The sequence below is a fragment of the Barbus barbus genome, assembly GCF_936440315.1.
Source record: "Barbus barbus genome assembly, chromosome: 44".
Taxonomy (NCBI): Eukaryota; Metazoa; Chordata; class Actinopteri; order Cypriniformes; family Cyprinidae; genus Barbus; species Barbus barbus.
Window position 1 is genome coordinate 17,737,501 of NC_136722.1, and position 17,056 is coordinate 17,754,556.

At 35.3% G+C, this 17,056-nt stretch overlaps 1 protein-coding gene across 3 annotated transcripts in view; it reads left to right on the forward strand.

Moving 5' to 3' along the window:
* The first annotated feature begins 743 nt into the window (after positions 1-743).
* Positions 744-17,056, forward strand: part of LOC306862986 (SH3 domain-containing kinase-binding protein 1-like) — a 51,076-nt gene continuing 34,763 nt past the window's right edge. For 2 of the 3 annotated variants that reach the window (XM_079406115.1, XM_079406116.1), the window contains exons 1-2: positions 759-1,062; positions 15,054-15,211. In XM_079406115.1, the coding sequence (XP_079262241.1) occupies positions 1,059-1,062; positions 15,054-15,211 (162 nt within the window). In that variant the 5' untranslated portion in view covers positions 759-1,058. Of the gene's footprint in view, positions 1,063-15,053; positions 15,212-17,056 lie in introns of all 3 variants that reach the window. The other variant, XM_079406114.1, reaches the window with a different exon arrangement.

The following is a 17,056-nucleotide window of genomic DNA, read 5'->3' on the forward strand; positions in this document are numbered from 1 at the left end:
AAGCAGAATAACACAAGAAGTACTGAAAATAATAATAATAATTTTATATTTGAATATTCATTAAGGAGGCATGGTCAAAAATGTATTCAAACTGTCAGTTGTATCCTAAACTAGCCGCAGGGTGGCAGCAGAGACTAAAGGAAACAGTATAACAGGAAATTTGCAAACTCACACAGGTTAACATATGGGGATTAAGGATATCTGTTTTAAGAATAGTAATTTAGAGCTCATTTGTAAATGTATATGAATCCATGCTCTATAATATACCTGTAATTATTGGCCAAGGTCCAATCAACCACAATGTTCATATAAAACAGCATTTTATGTACGGGTGAGTTGTAACATAGTAATTTAAGGAAAGAGTAGTGTTCCAGGTTGTTGGTTTAGAAATAAGTAGTTGATTTAGCATACACATAGTTTCAGACGTTTAAACAAAACACTGCCAAGTCTTCCTACAGTTTACATTCCTTTCAAACACTTTAAAGTAAAAAAAAATAACCAAATATGCTAGTGATTAAGCTCTATAATAATCGAGTAAACCTTAACCTCAAATCAGTCCATATGTCTTCAGAAGGACACATATATATATATATATATATATATATATATATATATATATATTTTTTTTTTTTTTTTTAGAAACAATTACCTGCGATTTGCAGGCTCCAGGTATTTGTTTGTAAAGCAACGGAAAATCCCGTTCGATGGCCTCGATCATTACAGCGCATCTCTTCAGTTCTCGCGAGAACTTTCGGTTCATGAGCGCCACTGAGCGCAGTGACGGCAAGCTGGAGTTCGTGAAGCGACGGAGGCAAAACATCCACATCATCTCTTCCCCCTCTGCATTGTTGCCCCTTCCTTATTTGTGCTCTTTTTTTAATGAGGGGCAGAATAACCTGTAAGAAATATGCTTAGAAGCCGTGTTCCTCTTTCATTTTAAGTGATTATTTGCAGTATTTCCGACCCGGGGGCTTCATCTCTGGAAAGTAGCGGATTTCTGTCTTTTTCTCTACATTGAAAACATCCTACACAAACACGCCGCGTAAACAAGTTCATAAATGGGTGAGTACCGCAGATTTGTGGAAAGTCAGGTTATTTTAAACCAGATATCGACCTGAGTGTGCTATTGATGTGTCATTTAAAACATTAATGAAACTAGAAATCATTGAAAGTGTTTGCATCATGCATCCGTCGCACTATTATAAGTACATTGAAAGAAGATCTGATGATTTCAAGATGTGGACACGTTTGCATGTTTCCTTCTCCGCTGCTCGGAGATCATGAAGAGTTAAAAGCTGAATTTCATTTCCCTCTAAGGTTTCCTGCTCTCCTCCAGCTGTCTGTTATGTTTCTCTTCACAGATGTGGCTCTTGCTACATTGTTTCATAAGGACGTGGAGGAACGCTCTTTTTAATAGCCTATGTGTATAATTGCATTATGGCCTTACAGTATATAACTACTCATCATCGTGTTTTATATGTTTGTCTGTTTGGATTACCTTGCATAGATTGGATTACATAGTTTTGAATACATATCGACCGATATTGTTTAGATATGTTGAACTCTCTAATTGTTTTCTAGACTATAATAAATACAAAATGAATAAATCGTTTTAATGATCCTTAAATAGTAATATACTCATATATCGGTAGGGTGATTGATCGGTTGATATTTTTACATTGTCAGTATCAGCATTAATTGATTGGCTGTTAATAAGTCTTAATGCACATTTTTTCTATGTTCAGATATTTTAGTGAATTTTAAGGAAATAAATTAAGCGTTCATTGAAATTCAGTGAATTTTTCCCAAAAGGGAGCAAAAATGGTTTTGAGATTCAATTATGTCTCAATTCTAAATTTAAAAGGCTGTGTTTCGTAGCATTAAAGATGGCAAGAAATAAAAATGTACCCTAGCTATTTTCTAAATGCATGTTATTCTGAAAATTCAACCAAGCATGTTTTATTTTTTATCATTTTTGGAAATTATTTTAATCAAAATGTCATAATTTAATCTTCTGGTAGCTACTTTTCTTTTTGATAATTAATTTCACTCGGATATAGGTCACAATACGGAAGAAAAGGTTGGTCGCTACTTCCGTTTCATCATGACCTTTAAGTAGAAAGCTGTGAATAATATTGGTCAAACCGATTTTCTGTCTAGTTCAAAAGGCCATAAATGCTCCTCGCATAAAGTTGTATCGGTTACCATCATACTATGTGCTGTTCTTTAAAAAGAGTTGAATTAGATTGTATGTTTTTTTTTTTAAACGGCCTCCCCTGACGCCCACAAGCTTATCACGGTCAATAACTGGGCAACTACAGCCAAAGCTGTTTTTAGCATTTCAGTCCAAAAAATAGTTGCTGGTGTCGTTTTCTTACCTTGCACTGATGATAAAACAGGATGAGACACATTTTTGAAGAATGCAACACTATTGTGGAGATAGTCAGAACTGCAGAGTCATCACTGTAATCTCAAATGTAGTGTCATACTAAGCAGATCAGAGCCTATCATTGACATTGGATCACAACCATTTATGATTTACATTAAGCAACTAAAAAAACTTCTTATTGACTGAAGCACTAACAGATGTACAATCCTCTTATGATCCATTCTGTTCTATGTGCTCTCCCGTGATGAGCTCATCTAAAGGGGAGCGTCTTTGACAAAACACAAGCGTGAGACAGTCGCACACGTGTCTCTGATCTTCATCAGAGCGTTTAGATCAACAGACATACGTGTTGAAAATTTAAACAGGTTTTGAGCACATCGCACTGCACATTTGGTTACATTCTATAGTGACTAAGCCATGCATGTAAACCCACCAGAGTGTTTGTTAGGAAAAGGTTTTGATAGTTTCTGCATAAATATAAACGCTAACGTTTATTAATGACTTAGGGACAGCTGTGTGTACCAACTATTTCAAAACATAAATCAATGACACAAACAGGACTGCAGGAATGATATGATCTAAAATCAATCTGACAAGTGATCCATGCACTGCTCTAAATTAAAAAGCGAGGAAAAATCGTTTCACTGTTGGAAAAAAAAGGTGCAAACAACTTTGCATGTTATCAGTGCCTAAAGATTGCATGTTACCTTAAAGGGAGATCCAAAAAGGAAAATTATCTTCTTATTTACTCTTTTTCATGTCGTACCAAACCTGTACAACAACTTTTTTCTGTCAGATTGATAGCCTATTTTTAGGAATATTTCAGTGTTTTTCATATATACAGTGGAAGTAAGTGAGGTTCAAAACAACACTGGAGCCCATTAACTTTTATTGTTGAGACAAAAATACATTTTTTTCTTTTGTGTTCTGCAGAAGAAAGTTATACAGGTTTGGAACAACATGAAGCGGAATAAAGGCCTGTTCACACTAAGAACAATAACTCTAATAACTATAAAGTTCTAAAAAACATTTTAAATTTAAGAGAATAGCGGGGTTCTCACCATAACTTTAACAATTACGCCACAGTGGAACAATATCATTAGAATCAATTTCAGAATCTATTTTTCTTGCTGATGAACAATAAAAACATTGACAGCCAATCAGAATCCATCCTGCTTTTAAAGAGCACTAGCATATAAAGAGGCAGATGACAAAACTGCAGTGCAAGCTTATAATAAACAGAATGTTATTGTGCATTGGTGTAGACGCTAATATAGTGATATTTATAGTTATCATTCTTGGTGTGAACAGACCTTTGATGATGAACTATCCCTGAAGGTAATAATATACACCCTTAAGGGGAAAAGGTAGGTTCACAACATTAATATGATAAACACTTTGCAACTAGGGTTGTAACGATATACCGGTATGACGGTCTATCGCGGTTTGAACGTACACGGTTATCACACTGTAAACATTTGCATATCTACGGTTTAAAAAAAAATAATGAAAATAAAAATATATATATATATAATAATCTCACCCGCGCATATGCAATTTATTTCGGCTGCTTCACTCTGCTGAAATGACAGAGACAGAGATTGTATCTAATCTCCATCCCCCGCCGAAAAAAAATAGCAGTATGGGAATACTTTGGATATTTGGATAAAAAACCCGAACGTGGGGTTGTCCTTGAGGACTAACGCAAAGTGGCTGCAAAAGCAGGCAATACATCCAACATGTTCGCTCATATTCGCGGACATCATCCCTCCGTGCAGATAAAGGTATGTCGCATTTATAACAAGTTATAAGGCCGTATAATTTCCGTGATGCAGAGGGAATCCCGGTGCAGTCGTGAACATGGGTTTTATTTGAGAAAAACCATTGTCAAATAGCCTACACTAAACTCAAAGGTCTGCTACAACCCGTCAAAATAAAAGTTCAATTTAACTTGAAGTCCTGACAGAAATAAATTAGCTTTGTAAAATGTACTTAAAAGTTATGACAAGAATAATAATATTCTTTATAATAATGCATTTATTTAAACATTATTTTTAAGGAATATCCATGTTTTAGAATACCTCTGTTGTGCAGCATTTTGCCAAAATAAAAGTTGTTAAATTTTCATTTTATAACATTTTAAAACATTAATTAAAATGTTAAAGAGTGATATAGATATACATAAGGTTTATGGCTTTATTTTGTAATTTGTTTTTGTTTTTTTTCCTCAGAAGGGAGGCTTACTTTCATTAAAATGATTTCAAGTTTGTTGCAATAAAGGATTTGTTCACTCAAATAACTTGTTCTTATTCTTTTAAGAGTCATTGTTACTGATAAGAATTATTGTTTAATATATACCGTGAAACCGTGATATTTTCTGAGACGATTATCATACCGTGAAAATTTCATACCGTTACAACCCTATTTGCAACATCTTCATTAATATTTTAAATCAGCGATTTCATGTGACGCTCCAAAGACATGCATGTATGAAATATTTGTTGACTTATTCAGTGATTTAATGAGCATTATTAACAGGCCAAGCCTCAAAAGGAATAATTTTCAGACTAGTATACATGACCCACCCGTGATTTCGGGTTCAGCATTGAACATCCCTACTGACAGCATTCTTTTGGCTCTTATTTTTGAATTAAACATGCTATCAGTAAATGAATTCATAGTGATCAAGGGCTCCTTGTGAATCCTCATATCGCATGCAAGTTAATGAAGCCCTGGCTTCTTCAGTTACTGTTTTCGTCGCAAGCTCAAGCTTTGCTTTTCCTCCCAAGTGATGTGGTGAGCTTTGGATTCTGGAAAGTGTTGCACTGTACTCCGGTCTCTTTACTATCATGACTGCTGTGTCATGCTCATTCATTGCCCTTTGGCAGAGAACAGGGAAGTGGTGAGAGAGGCATGTTTCTGTATGTGATGAGTTCCCGTTATATAGTGGCACATTTACACACCTATAAATGTTCCTCCATATTATGAGAGTGGCTCTTTTATTGCCAGTGGGAACAGTGTAGGGGAACCTGTAGTTGTTGTTACCACAAGATTTGGAAGATCTACACATCTCCAACTTCTTTTGTTTATGGTTATTAAAAATATTTTGGCCAATTTGATTATTCTTTCAGAAATAAGAGTACTTTCTGCTCCGTTTAACACATTTTGCCATGTTTAAATCCATTACTGCTGATTTTTCCCTGAATGCAGCACAGACATTTTCTGCAGATGCCTTCTGGGCATCCCTATGTTGGATATTAGTATTCATAGATCTTTATAAAATATTCCAGAAGGAAGCTACTTTAGATGGAAAGGAATCAGCGTAATAATTTTCTGTGCATAGCACTGTAGGGAAATGCACAATATGCAGTAATAAAAACCATAAGGTTTTGTATCAGAAGGAAAAATAATAAAGTTTTCCTTGTAAAAAAAAACGAAACAAAAAAAAGAAAGTTATGTGTTTTGGAGTATGAGTAATCGTTGATTTCTTAAGTCTGCAGGAGATTGCTCCATTCAAGAGTCACCTCATGCGATAATAGAGAAGTTCCACCACAGCTAGTGTGTGAGTTTTGTACCAAATTGTGCAATAGCTCCAGATTTATTCATCACATACAGTCGAAAAAACATCTGCTGAAAGAGCTTTTGTAATTTAATAATTTAAGTTTTGTTACACTCGCTGAACATTTTGCTTTTAAATCATGCATTTAAGCTATGATGAAACTTTGCAAGAAATCTGAACTCTGCAGTTTGTTCTCGTACATATCTGCAGTAGGACATACAAACAACCGAGTGCTTTGTACCTTCATGATTTATTGACGTGTCTGAATTTGGAGCAGTAACTTTAAGAGAGAGTTGTAAGTTTGTTGAGTGTTGGCTTTAAGGAAGTAGTGTTAGACTTTGTGCTCAGGTTTTGAGCGCAAGAGTGTCTGTCCTACATACTACATCATTTAATGGCATGCTAACTGCATGTTTTATGCTTCTGGGAAAAATGCGTCATTTTGTAACTTGCACCATAGGGCTGCTCGATTATGACAAATCATAATCATGATTATTTTGGTCAATATTGTAATCACGATTATTTAACACGATTATGAGTGGGCCATATGATCAAAACTTTATATGAATGATTTATTTAATCATTGATTATTTCAGTTTAACAGCCTACTACAGAAATGAATAATCAAATGTAAAATAGTGTGCACTGTAAGAAATAAACTTCATTTGTTTCTTATTAAAGCTACAAAAGTCCTTCACTCAAGAGCAGTGAGTGATTTTGTCTTTGTCTTTTGTTGTTTGATTAATATCAAGCTCATAGTCGGCAGCAGGAATATTAGGCTGCTGTCACTTTAAGAGCCGCACGGATCCAATTTACTTTTACACTTGTATTTTCACTCTCAACTCTTTACGTCCATTTATTACATAACCGACGAGGGTTTACGTGAATAATCACACATTATTGACACATTTTTGCGTGTATTTGACCATTTAGGTGCACACCTTGAGCTAAGATGACTTCACATGTCTGTGTTCTGTTCCGTCTCTGAGGAACAGCGCAAGTTCTCTTTTGCGCTTTTAAAAACATGAATAAATCTAATCAACTTAAATTAAGCACATCCCATTTTGCAAAAGTCACATTACAAGATTTTACTGATTTGCCTGTGAAATTGGGCTTTTAAGAGAAGCAAAAGCGCACCGCTGGAAAGGGGGCGGAATGGAGTGCAATAATCATTTTATCTCGATTATTGGATTTTCATAATCGTTGGAGGCTGAAATCAAAATCTAAACTGTATTTCGATTAATTGCACTGCCCCATTGCACCATTCGTTTGTAAGTTTCTCTGAATTTCTGCACATGACCCAAGTGTAACCCACATAATCAGTGGCTTGGCTGACCCAATTGGGAAGCCGGGACACATGGTGAGCCACATGCGGTCATGCACTGAAGAGGATCTTCTCCTTTTCTTCTGTAAAGGTCCTGTAAATTTGTGGTTTGTCCACCAGAAACTATGGTTGTATCGGTATCATGTATATCATGATATTAAAATTGATACCTTGTAAGGGTAGGCGATATGAAAATCTTATATCATGATATGAGTAATTTTATTTCACGGTAACGATATATATCACAGTATAGTTATTTTTGCTTTAAATAAGTTATTTATGATATCAAAATTTGACATCATAGGAAATTTCATAATTCTTGCCACTGGTGTCAATATTCCCAAAAAACTAATACTAGCCTAAAAAACCTCACGCTCACTGAACACAAGTAAACACTCAGTGAGTAAATAAGAATAAGCAACCAATTACAAGCGATAGGATAAAAAATACTACAGTAGAACAAATAAAAACAAATGCTACATAATTTGTATAAAGTAATCAAATGTATAAAACCACTGCATATTCTTCAGAGTGTAAATGAAATCTATATTTCTTCATACTAAAGTTAGAAAAGTTATTTAGTCAAGAGCAGTGAGAGATTTTCTCTATTTTCTTTTTGATTAACACGAATGACAAACAGCAGGAATATTAGCCTGCTGTCACTTTAAGAGCTGCCCAAATCCAATTTACTGTTACACGCATATTTTCACTCTCATCTGTTTACATTCATTTATTACATAACTGACGAGGGTTTACCTGAATAATCACTAAGTGCTGCATTTTCACAAATGTTTGCATGTATTTGACCGTTAAGGCATACGTTCAGGTTCAGCTAAAAGATGACTTTACATGCCCTTGCTCTGCACCGTCTCTGAGCGCATACACCAATATCCTCCTGAGGAACAGCACAAGTTCTCTTTCGCGCTTTTAAAAACATTAATAAATCTAATCAACTTTAATAACTCAAGCACGTCCCATTTTTCCCATCCAAGTATCATTACGTGATTTTACTGATTTACACGTGAAAATGGGCTTTTATAGAGGAGTGAAAGCGCACGATTGGAAAGGGGGCGGAATGGGGTGCAATAATCGTTTTATCTCAATTACTGTATTTTTATAATCATTGGAGCCCGAAATCGAAACTGAATTTCGATTAATTGCACAGCTCAAATGCAAATGATAAGTTTTCATGACCACGGAGGCTCCGGAGCACAGCAACATCACAATGTAACCGCAATAGATACGATCGTCCAAAATCTGTACCGGTTAATCGCGTCTACCGGTATATCGCCCTTCCCTAAACATTTGCTTACTTCTAATGCAGCCGAACAGAGACTATCACCTGTACATGCACATCCCCCTTGACTGCCAGTCAGAGTCTCAACTTGCACCCCACGCACAAAAATGCAGCAGAGAAAATGTCTGAGAGAAGTGGGGCTGATGTGAGGTAACTTTAGATATCCCAAAAGCACTCAGATGCTCCTTTTAACATTAAGTACATTTATATCGATTCTTAAATCTCAATATCAGTCTTTTAGGCTATTCTGTTTTCAGTGTGAATAAAGCTTCTCTAAACACATTAGTCGACACTCCTCCCATCCAATAATTGCCATAAGCTTATGAGAGGGTTCCCTGTAAAGTTTACAGCATTAGCTAGTTGCTTTTTTTTAGATTTTTTTTCACTTAAGACTATTGACATGTACATTAAATATTTAATAAGTAATTAATATCAAATCACATTGTGTGATACCATATTTTGGGAAACCATGAAATTGTGAAATGGTTATCATGCTTTTTTTGGCAAAATACAAAATAAATGCATATAACACATAAAAACCTATTAAGAATATTGCTGTGATTTTTATTTAATCAGTTCAGAAGCCTAATTTTCCTGTCTTAAATCTTAATTATAATAGACTTTTAACCACAATATAAGTAATAAGATCTTTTATCAGTATAATATTGTATATTAATTGTGCTTGTGTATTTCCTATTTTACAACTCAATTGCCATAATTTAACACATGAAGTTAATCTTGAAAAATGCATTTTCAAAATGAATATCAATTTTCATACTGCACATTATAATGTTGTGATGCCTAAATTCAGTTGTAGCATTTAAATCTATTTATTTATCTATTGAGCTTTAATGATTGATATAGAAAAATAGCATAGAATTTGCATTCAGCACATGGGTTCCCATGGTAATGTTGACAGACAGCTCTTATGTCTCTGGTCAGGTGTGGTTGAGATTCAACTACACCCGACTCACCCACATCACATCAGCTGATTAATGTTTATTCATCTCAGTGTTGCTTCCTATGTTGCCCTGTTCTAGTGACGACAGATCTGACTTCAACTCACACGGAAGGACATTGATGTGTCTTTTAACCAGACCACAGTGCAGTGTAGCTAGTGAAATGGGTCAGGACTATGCCTGCGATCACAGCACAGCTCTACATGTAGTATGCTTATGTTGGAATCTGCTATATTTCGCAGTGGTTGTTTATGCCTGGGCCATTTTTGCTGTGGTTATATACAGTTATATTCCGCCTGCATTTCAATCTGAGGTGTGAAATAGGTCAGGATAGCATGAAATTGTTTGGCTCCGAATTAAATCAGCTATGTGTTTTTTTTTGGGGTTTTTTGACTCATCTTGCAGTCATTATGAGCTGTTTGCACCTAATGCTCATCCAGTCAGACTTAATCATGAGCTCTTTGCTGAATAAAAATAGTTTCACCAATGTAATTAATTTAATTCATGTCCGTTCCATTTAATGCAATCTAATACCGCAAATTTGATTAACCTTTTCGAAGGAGAGGCAGTCGGTCTGAGTCAGTATGCGAGAATGACCAATTAAAATCATCTGTAAGTCACAAGCTCCCCATAGACGAGAATAATGCGGGATTTTAGTTCAGCTCAGTCACATCATTAGCCAAAAAGGTTGTTCGTACAACGCTGTAACATTATTGATCTTGTTCTGAATCAATGAAACCTAACAATAATGCTTGCAAGTCTTAACTTATGCAGTGGATTATGGGTATAATGCTTATATGACGGGGTAATGGATCAGGCCTACATAAATTTAGTCAGTATTAAAAATCGAGTGTGTTGCTGTTTAATGCATGAGCTCAGAGAGTTATGCTGCTGTGAAAGCGCATCACATGGTTTCACTGAGGTCCTCTAACGCAGACAAACACTTGACTCACATCAGTGCAAATCAGCTGAGTCCAGGAACACAGGCTAAAGGAGCTATTTAAGAAGAGGAGTATTTATAGCTGCTCAGGGAGATGACCAGCACACAATGACGCTGGTTTAAACAATACCTCTAAGCTTTAATGCGCACACGTGGTGCATAGGTCATTTTGAACATGAAATGAGGAATCACATGACATCAGAATCAGGTGGTTGACCTGTTAAATACCCACAGTTCTTATTTAGCTCATATGGTGTTGTAGGAGTTATTCAAATTTTTTTTCTTTTTCTTTTTTTTCTAGAGGAAAAGAGGGTGAGGGGAAAAAAGTGAGTGGTATTTGCTTTGCATACACTGCAGTGCTTCTAGTTAATGGATTAGTTAACTATTTGGCCTTTTGAATTCATTTTCATGTATATTTTTACCTTTATGGGGACTTTTTGATTAAATATTTTATTTAAATGAATTAAATATAACGAGTAGTTAAATATATTTAATATATTGTAATATATTTTAAATAATATATTTTATTTATAAAATATTCTACATCAGTTACAGTTACATCAGTTAATTACACAAATTATATATATATATATATACATATATATATATATACACACACACACACACACACACACACACATATATATATATATATATATATATATATATATAAATAAATAATCTGTTATCCTTGATGTCAAAGTTCAATATATTCAATATACAAAATATATTAATTTATATTTTATTTTAAAATATTTTATGTTACATCTGTTACATTACTTTAATATAATTAATTACACAAATAACAAATTTTATATATTTATTTTATAAATTTTTCATTTGTGTTTTTTTTAATCTGTTTTTCTTGATGTCAAATAGTAATATAATATAATAATGAATTGATCATAATATAATATATAATCAATTCATTAACACAAATTCTGAGTTATTATTTTGAGAATATAGGCTAGTTGCTCTTTTGAGAATATAGTTTCTAAAATTCAATTAACAGAAAGCAGTCCCTATATTTTGAAATTCTTACTCCGAATGTATCATAATCTAAGTATCAGTATCAGATGTATCAGTAATATTATAACTGGATCCTGGCTAATACTGTTCCAGTCTCTCTTCTGACTAATAAAAAAGCAGAAGAAAGACAAGAATCATCAGGAGACAGCTTTGTTATTTTATGTTTTTGTCTGTGTTTGTGTGGGTCAGTTGAAGAAAGGTTGTGCTGAAAAGTCAGACAGAGGCTGACATTTGTGGTTGTGGCGGAGATTCAACACAAACTCAAGTATTCTCGGTGCGGGGGTGGAAGGCTTTTTTGGAAGGTGTTTCAACATAAACATGGCAGCTGTGCTTTGTCATGTCTTTTAGAAACTCAAACAGCTGGAAGACGATTGAGAGCGAGAGAGAAAGAAGACACTCCTCAAAAGAAAAAGAATTTTCCTTTCCTTTAAAGAATAAAATATCCAGCATTGTGTTCCAAGCCTGTGAAAAAGTCAAGGATGGAAAGTTGTGATTTAGGTCACGATCTGATGTATAGGACCTGTGACTGCAAAAAATTATTATTATTTTTTTTACATATTAAATTTTATTGTTATATATTAATGTACTATATAAATTCCTTTATAAATTTTAATAAAAAAAATTATACTTTTTAGCTAATACTGAATTTTTTCCCCCTAAATTAAAATAAAAAATACTAAAATAGAAAACTATTAGCTTTGTTAGTTTAGGCATCACAACATTATAATGTACATTATGAAACATAATAAAATTATTCTTTTGAGATATTGGCCAGTAAATATCTAATGCTGTCCAATACAATGCATAACAAATATATTATGAAAGAATCAAATCATACAAAACCATATGATATGAAAAAATCATCAATCATATATTGGCTGTTAACCAGTACTGTCCCGGTATATTGTCCATTACGATTTCTTTTGTTTTTGATTAATTTAAGCTTCTTAAAACCGAATTCTGCACTTTTCCCAACAAAGCAATGTAGGAGGAAAGGAGAGAAACGTCTACAGAGAGTCTGGCTGGGCCTAATCAGCCATTAGAGATGATAAATCTCCATAAAACAGACTGTAGCATTTCTGTATTTATATATGTGTGGGTTTGTGCCTGTAGGTTTTTTATATCTGTGCATATGCGTAGGCGTGTTCCACCAGATGTTTGGAAGTATTTGTTACCTTTGTTTGTTACGGCTGCGGGCTGACCAATTTCTTTTATATACGACCTCATGCTTTCCTCCCTGCATAGCTCAGCAGTTTCCGGAAATATCCTGCAGGGTCATCTGAGGGATCCTATAGACCATACATTAATGTATTTTTGAGTGTCTAATGGTAGGTTATCAATACCCTTGTGCATGGAGTGATAATCCGGGTGGGTTGGTATCCGATATGAAACCTGTAGTCAGAGCTGCCATATAGATGAAACATAATATAGAAGTCACAAAGGATGTTTGCAGTGTCCTGCATTGTGTGTGTGCAGTGTGCATTGCATTGGAGCGAGGCGAGGGTGTGATCTCGTCTTGTGTGGCATGACTTGATGACTCATAAACGCGTCATTGTGATGTTGTATCTCCATCTCTCATCCCTATCCTCACGGTAACCCCTCCTCACCGTCATGACCTCATGCAAAAACACAATTCAATTTAAATCCAAAGCTGAGAGGATGACATTCTCATCTTGCACTTTACTACCAAAAATAGCACGTGGAGTTCACTAGAGTTCAAAAAGCTTCTTTTTAATATTATAAGCTGTAACGTGAAAATATCTTGTCACTTTAATTTAGCGGATCCTTGTTTTGTTGCTTTCGCTCCTACCTTGATCTCACCTAGAGTAATCCTCCTATCTGCAGCGAAAACATGATGCCTGCTTATGCTCCAGGGGCCTATTAGCTCTTATCCCTATGGAAGGACTCATATCTTTCTCTTGCTATCTCCGTAAATGTTTTATTGCTGTAAATATATGATTAAAATAAGTTATGATGTTGTCAGAGCATACATGATAAAGCATTTTTTTGTGGTAAACATGGCTATTTCTATTGTTCATTTGGGGATTTGCATAAACCATAAAGGGTGCAATGTGTAATTTCTACAGCATAGTGGCGACAAATGAAATTGCAATAAAAGTAAATCATTGTGATTAAAAGTGATTACACTTACGATTTTCCCCAACAGGGACAATAAAACGGGTGAAAAACTTCCTTAGACTTATATCAAAGGAAAGTCCCAAGCCATATCTAGAGACCAATATATCATAGTGATTTGGGAATTGGCTCTTTTGACTTGAAACAATGAGCAACTGCTCAAAATGCCATAAAATAACACCCAGAACATCAGTTAACAACACCCTAGAAACCATCCAGAACTCAATCAATCAGATATTATCAATTAGCAACACCTATAAATCATCTAGAACACATTAGTCACCTAGAAACCCACTAGAAACCACCCAGAACACTCTAGAATCAATTAGCAGCATCTATAAACCATCTAGAACACCCTAGAATCACCTAGCAACACATAGAAGCATAACAACATAGCAATTGCCCACATAGCAATGCCCTGGCAACCATCCAGAACTCCCTATAATCACCTAGCAATGCCTTAGAAACAATACAGAATACATTAAAATCACTTATCGATGCCCTAGAAACATTTCAGAATACATTAGAATAAATTCAGAATATATTACAATCATCAGAGCACACAGCAGCATCGTAACACACTAAAACACTCAAAAATGCCTTAGTACCAACATAGCAATGTCCTAGCAACCACCCAGAAACCACTAGGATGTCTAAAAACCATCCAGGACACCCTAGAATCACCTAGCATACTAAAAGTATTCCAAAAAAAAAAGTTGAGCCAACTTAAAATTTTAAGGCAACCAGCTTTTTGCAGATTTTTGAGTTCTCACAACTTATTTTTGTAGGAGATTCTCAACTTTTTGACAAGTTGAGAAAACTTGCTGAAGCTGGTTGCCTTAAAATTTTAAGTTGGCTCAACTTTTTTTTTTTTACAGTGTGGCAACCACCCATAACACCCTGGAATATCTAGCCATGTCTTAGGATCACCTAGCAACATCCTAGAAATCATCCAGAACACCCTAGAATCACCTAGCAACACCCTAGAAACCAACCTCAATACCCAGAAATTACAATAAATGACCGACCAACCAAGAACAATTCAAACAACCAAGAACACACAGCAGCATAACAACACATTAAAAACATTTTAAACATCTTAGTACTTACATAGCAACACCATAGCAACCACCCATAACAGCCTAGAGTTGTTGTTACCAAAAACAGGGTCTCTGTGGGTTGCGTATGTTGAACTACAAAAGCCATCTTTAAAATGTGTTTGCGTTTTCTATAAGTGTAATGATCACAATTATATCTTGATTTTTTTATAAGGGATTTAAATGGATGTTGTGTAGATGGTGCTGTCGTTTTCATTCAGTGGTGAAAGTTACGTGTCTGTGTGAGTCTTTTACAGTAATGCTGTATATCCCGCTTCCTGCATGTAACCATGACCTCTAAATCGCTCTGTTTGTTTTCCTCTCAGTGGAAGCCATTGTGGAGTTTGATTACCAGGCCCAGCACGATGACGAGTTGACCATCGCTGTCGGTGACATCATCAGTAACATCAAGAAGGATGAGGGCGGCTGGTGGGAGGGAGAGCTTGATGGTCGGAGGGGGTTCTTCCCCGACAACTTTGTCAGAGTAAGTGCTAAACTCAGCATTTCCCTTTTGACCTTTCCCTGCAGGAGGTAGTGGACGGATTCACAGCCTAGTCTCACTACAGGCCTTCGGTTCTTCACCTTAATTTAGCATGACCAAGCTATCAACACTTTTTTCAGAGTGTGAGTGAGTGCGCATAGAGTGTTAGGGCTGAGCGAAATAGCAAAAACACTTCTATCTTGAAATTTCAAATTTTTGACTGTATCCAATACATATCTCAATTTGTATATATGTACTTTTAAAAGGTTTGTTTTTAAACATTTTTTCAGTCAAACACAGAATATGACCAATTACACAACCATTCAAAAGTTCAGGGTCAGGACAGTAAGATATTAAGTTTTATTTCATGTAAAAATATTTACTGTTACGAGGGATTGGTATTTCAAACAAATGTGTTCTTGTTAACTTTGCAATTTTTTCAACATATTAATCAGCACAACTTTTTTGTTGTAAATGTTATCTCTACACCTCACTTTGTGTGTGTTTACATAACTACGTAATTCTGACTGGAATCTCAGAACAGCCTGATTTGAGGAAAGGGATTTAAAAAAAAAATGCTGGGTGGATTTTTATCATTATAGGATGGATGTGTACACACACTTCCCAACACACATCTATGTCCAAACAACTTGAAAAGTGAATTTTGCATCCGATGACCCCTTTAAGCCGAAGTTATTTGAATTATTTCACAATATTACTATTTTTACTGTATTGTTCAACTAATAAAAGTCTTGGTAAGCATTGGAGACGGCATTCAAAAATAATAAAAAATCTTATGGAGCCCAAACTTCTGAATGGTAGTTTAGATGTTTCATGAAAGAAGTTAATTGCAGTTCAAATCTAATAATTTAATGATTGTTTACTAAGGCGCAGTGAAACGTTAGCAATGAAAAGGCATGGACGGTTATTTTTGCAGCTGACAAATGCATTTGCATTTGGAGGAGTTTTCCTTTCAGACACAATTTATGGGTGGGAGAGTATTTAAATAAATCATGCAAAGTGACTTACTAAGATTTGCAGTAGTCAGTTTACTAGTATTTCGGCATTATTTAACATCCAAAAAAGCATGTGTTAATATTTTGCACTTGTGTTGCTCATGGTTGAATGCATTGGTTAATGTAAATGAGCCGGCTTCGTCTGTGTTCTATAATTTATGCTTTGTCAGTAGATCACCCGCAAAACTTTCCACTCCCGTCTTTGCTTTTATGGGATTGCATTCTCACACTAATTTGCCCTGTTTAGTACATTTGGCACTGTATCTCCAAATAAAAAGTGCTTTAAAAAAGAATTCTACATGTTTTGATGCCAACAAGTCTTTGGGATATGTATTGAATTTTCATTACATCACTTGTTATTGTTGAGCTATATTGTTGAGTGTGTGTTCGCAAGTGTGTATGTTTGTGTTGAGCTGAACTCAGCAGGCCACTAATGCTGACTGTCAGTGGATAGAGAGGTTGTGTGTCAGTGTGTGTGCTGACTGGAAGAGTATTGTCACAGACGAACTGGATGCTGGTGTTGGTTTGGAGAGAAAGAGCGAGAGAGTATTTCTTTGACTTGTGCACTCCCTCTCTCACTCTCTCTCCAGCGACCCCAGTACATCAGGGTCGTATTGCAGAAGGAAATCTGTGAACTCCACCAGCAGATTGTCATTAACTCTGGTGTGAGGAGTCCATGAAAGCTTGTTGGCATTGTAGCGCTACATACTTGTTAGCACCAGGAAGGCGTGATATAAGACTCTTTCTAATCACACTGGGATAGTTTTTAGTACTTCATTAGTACAGTTCTCATTGGACACTCCTTTTGTTTCTACTGTACTGTAACAATAAT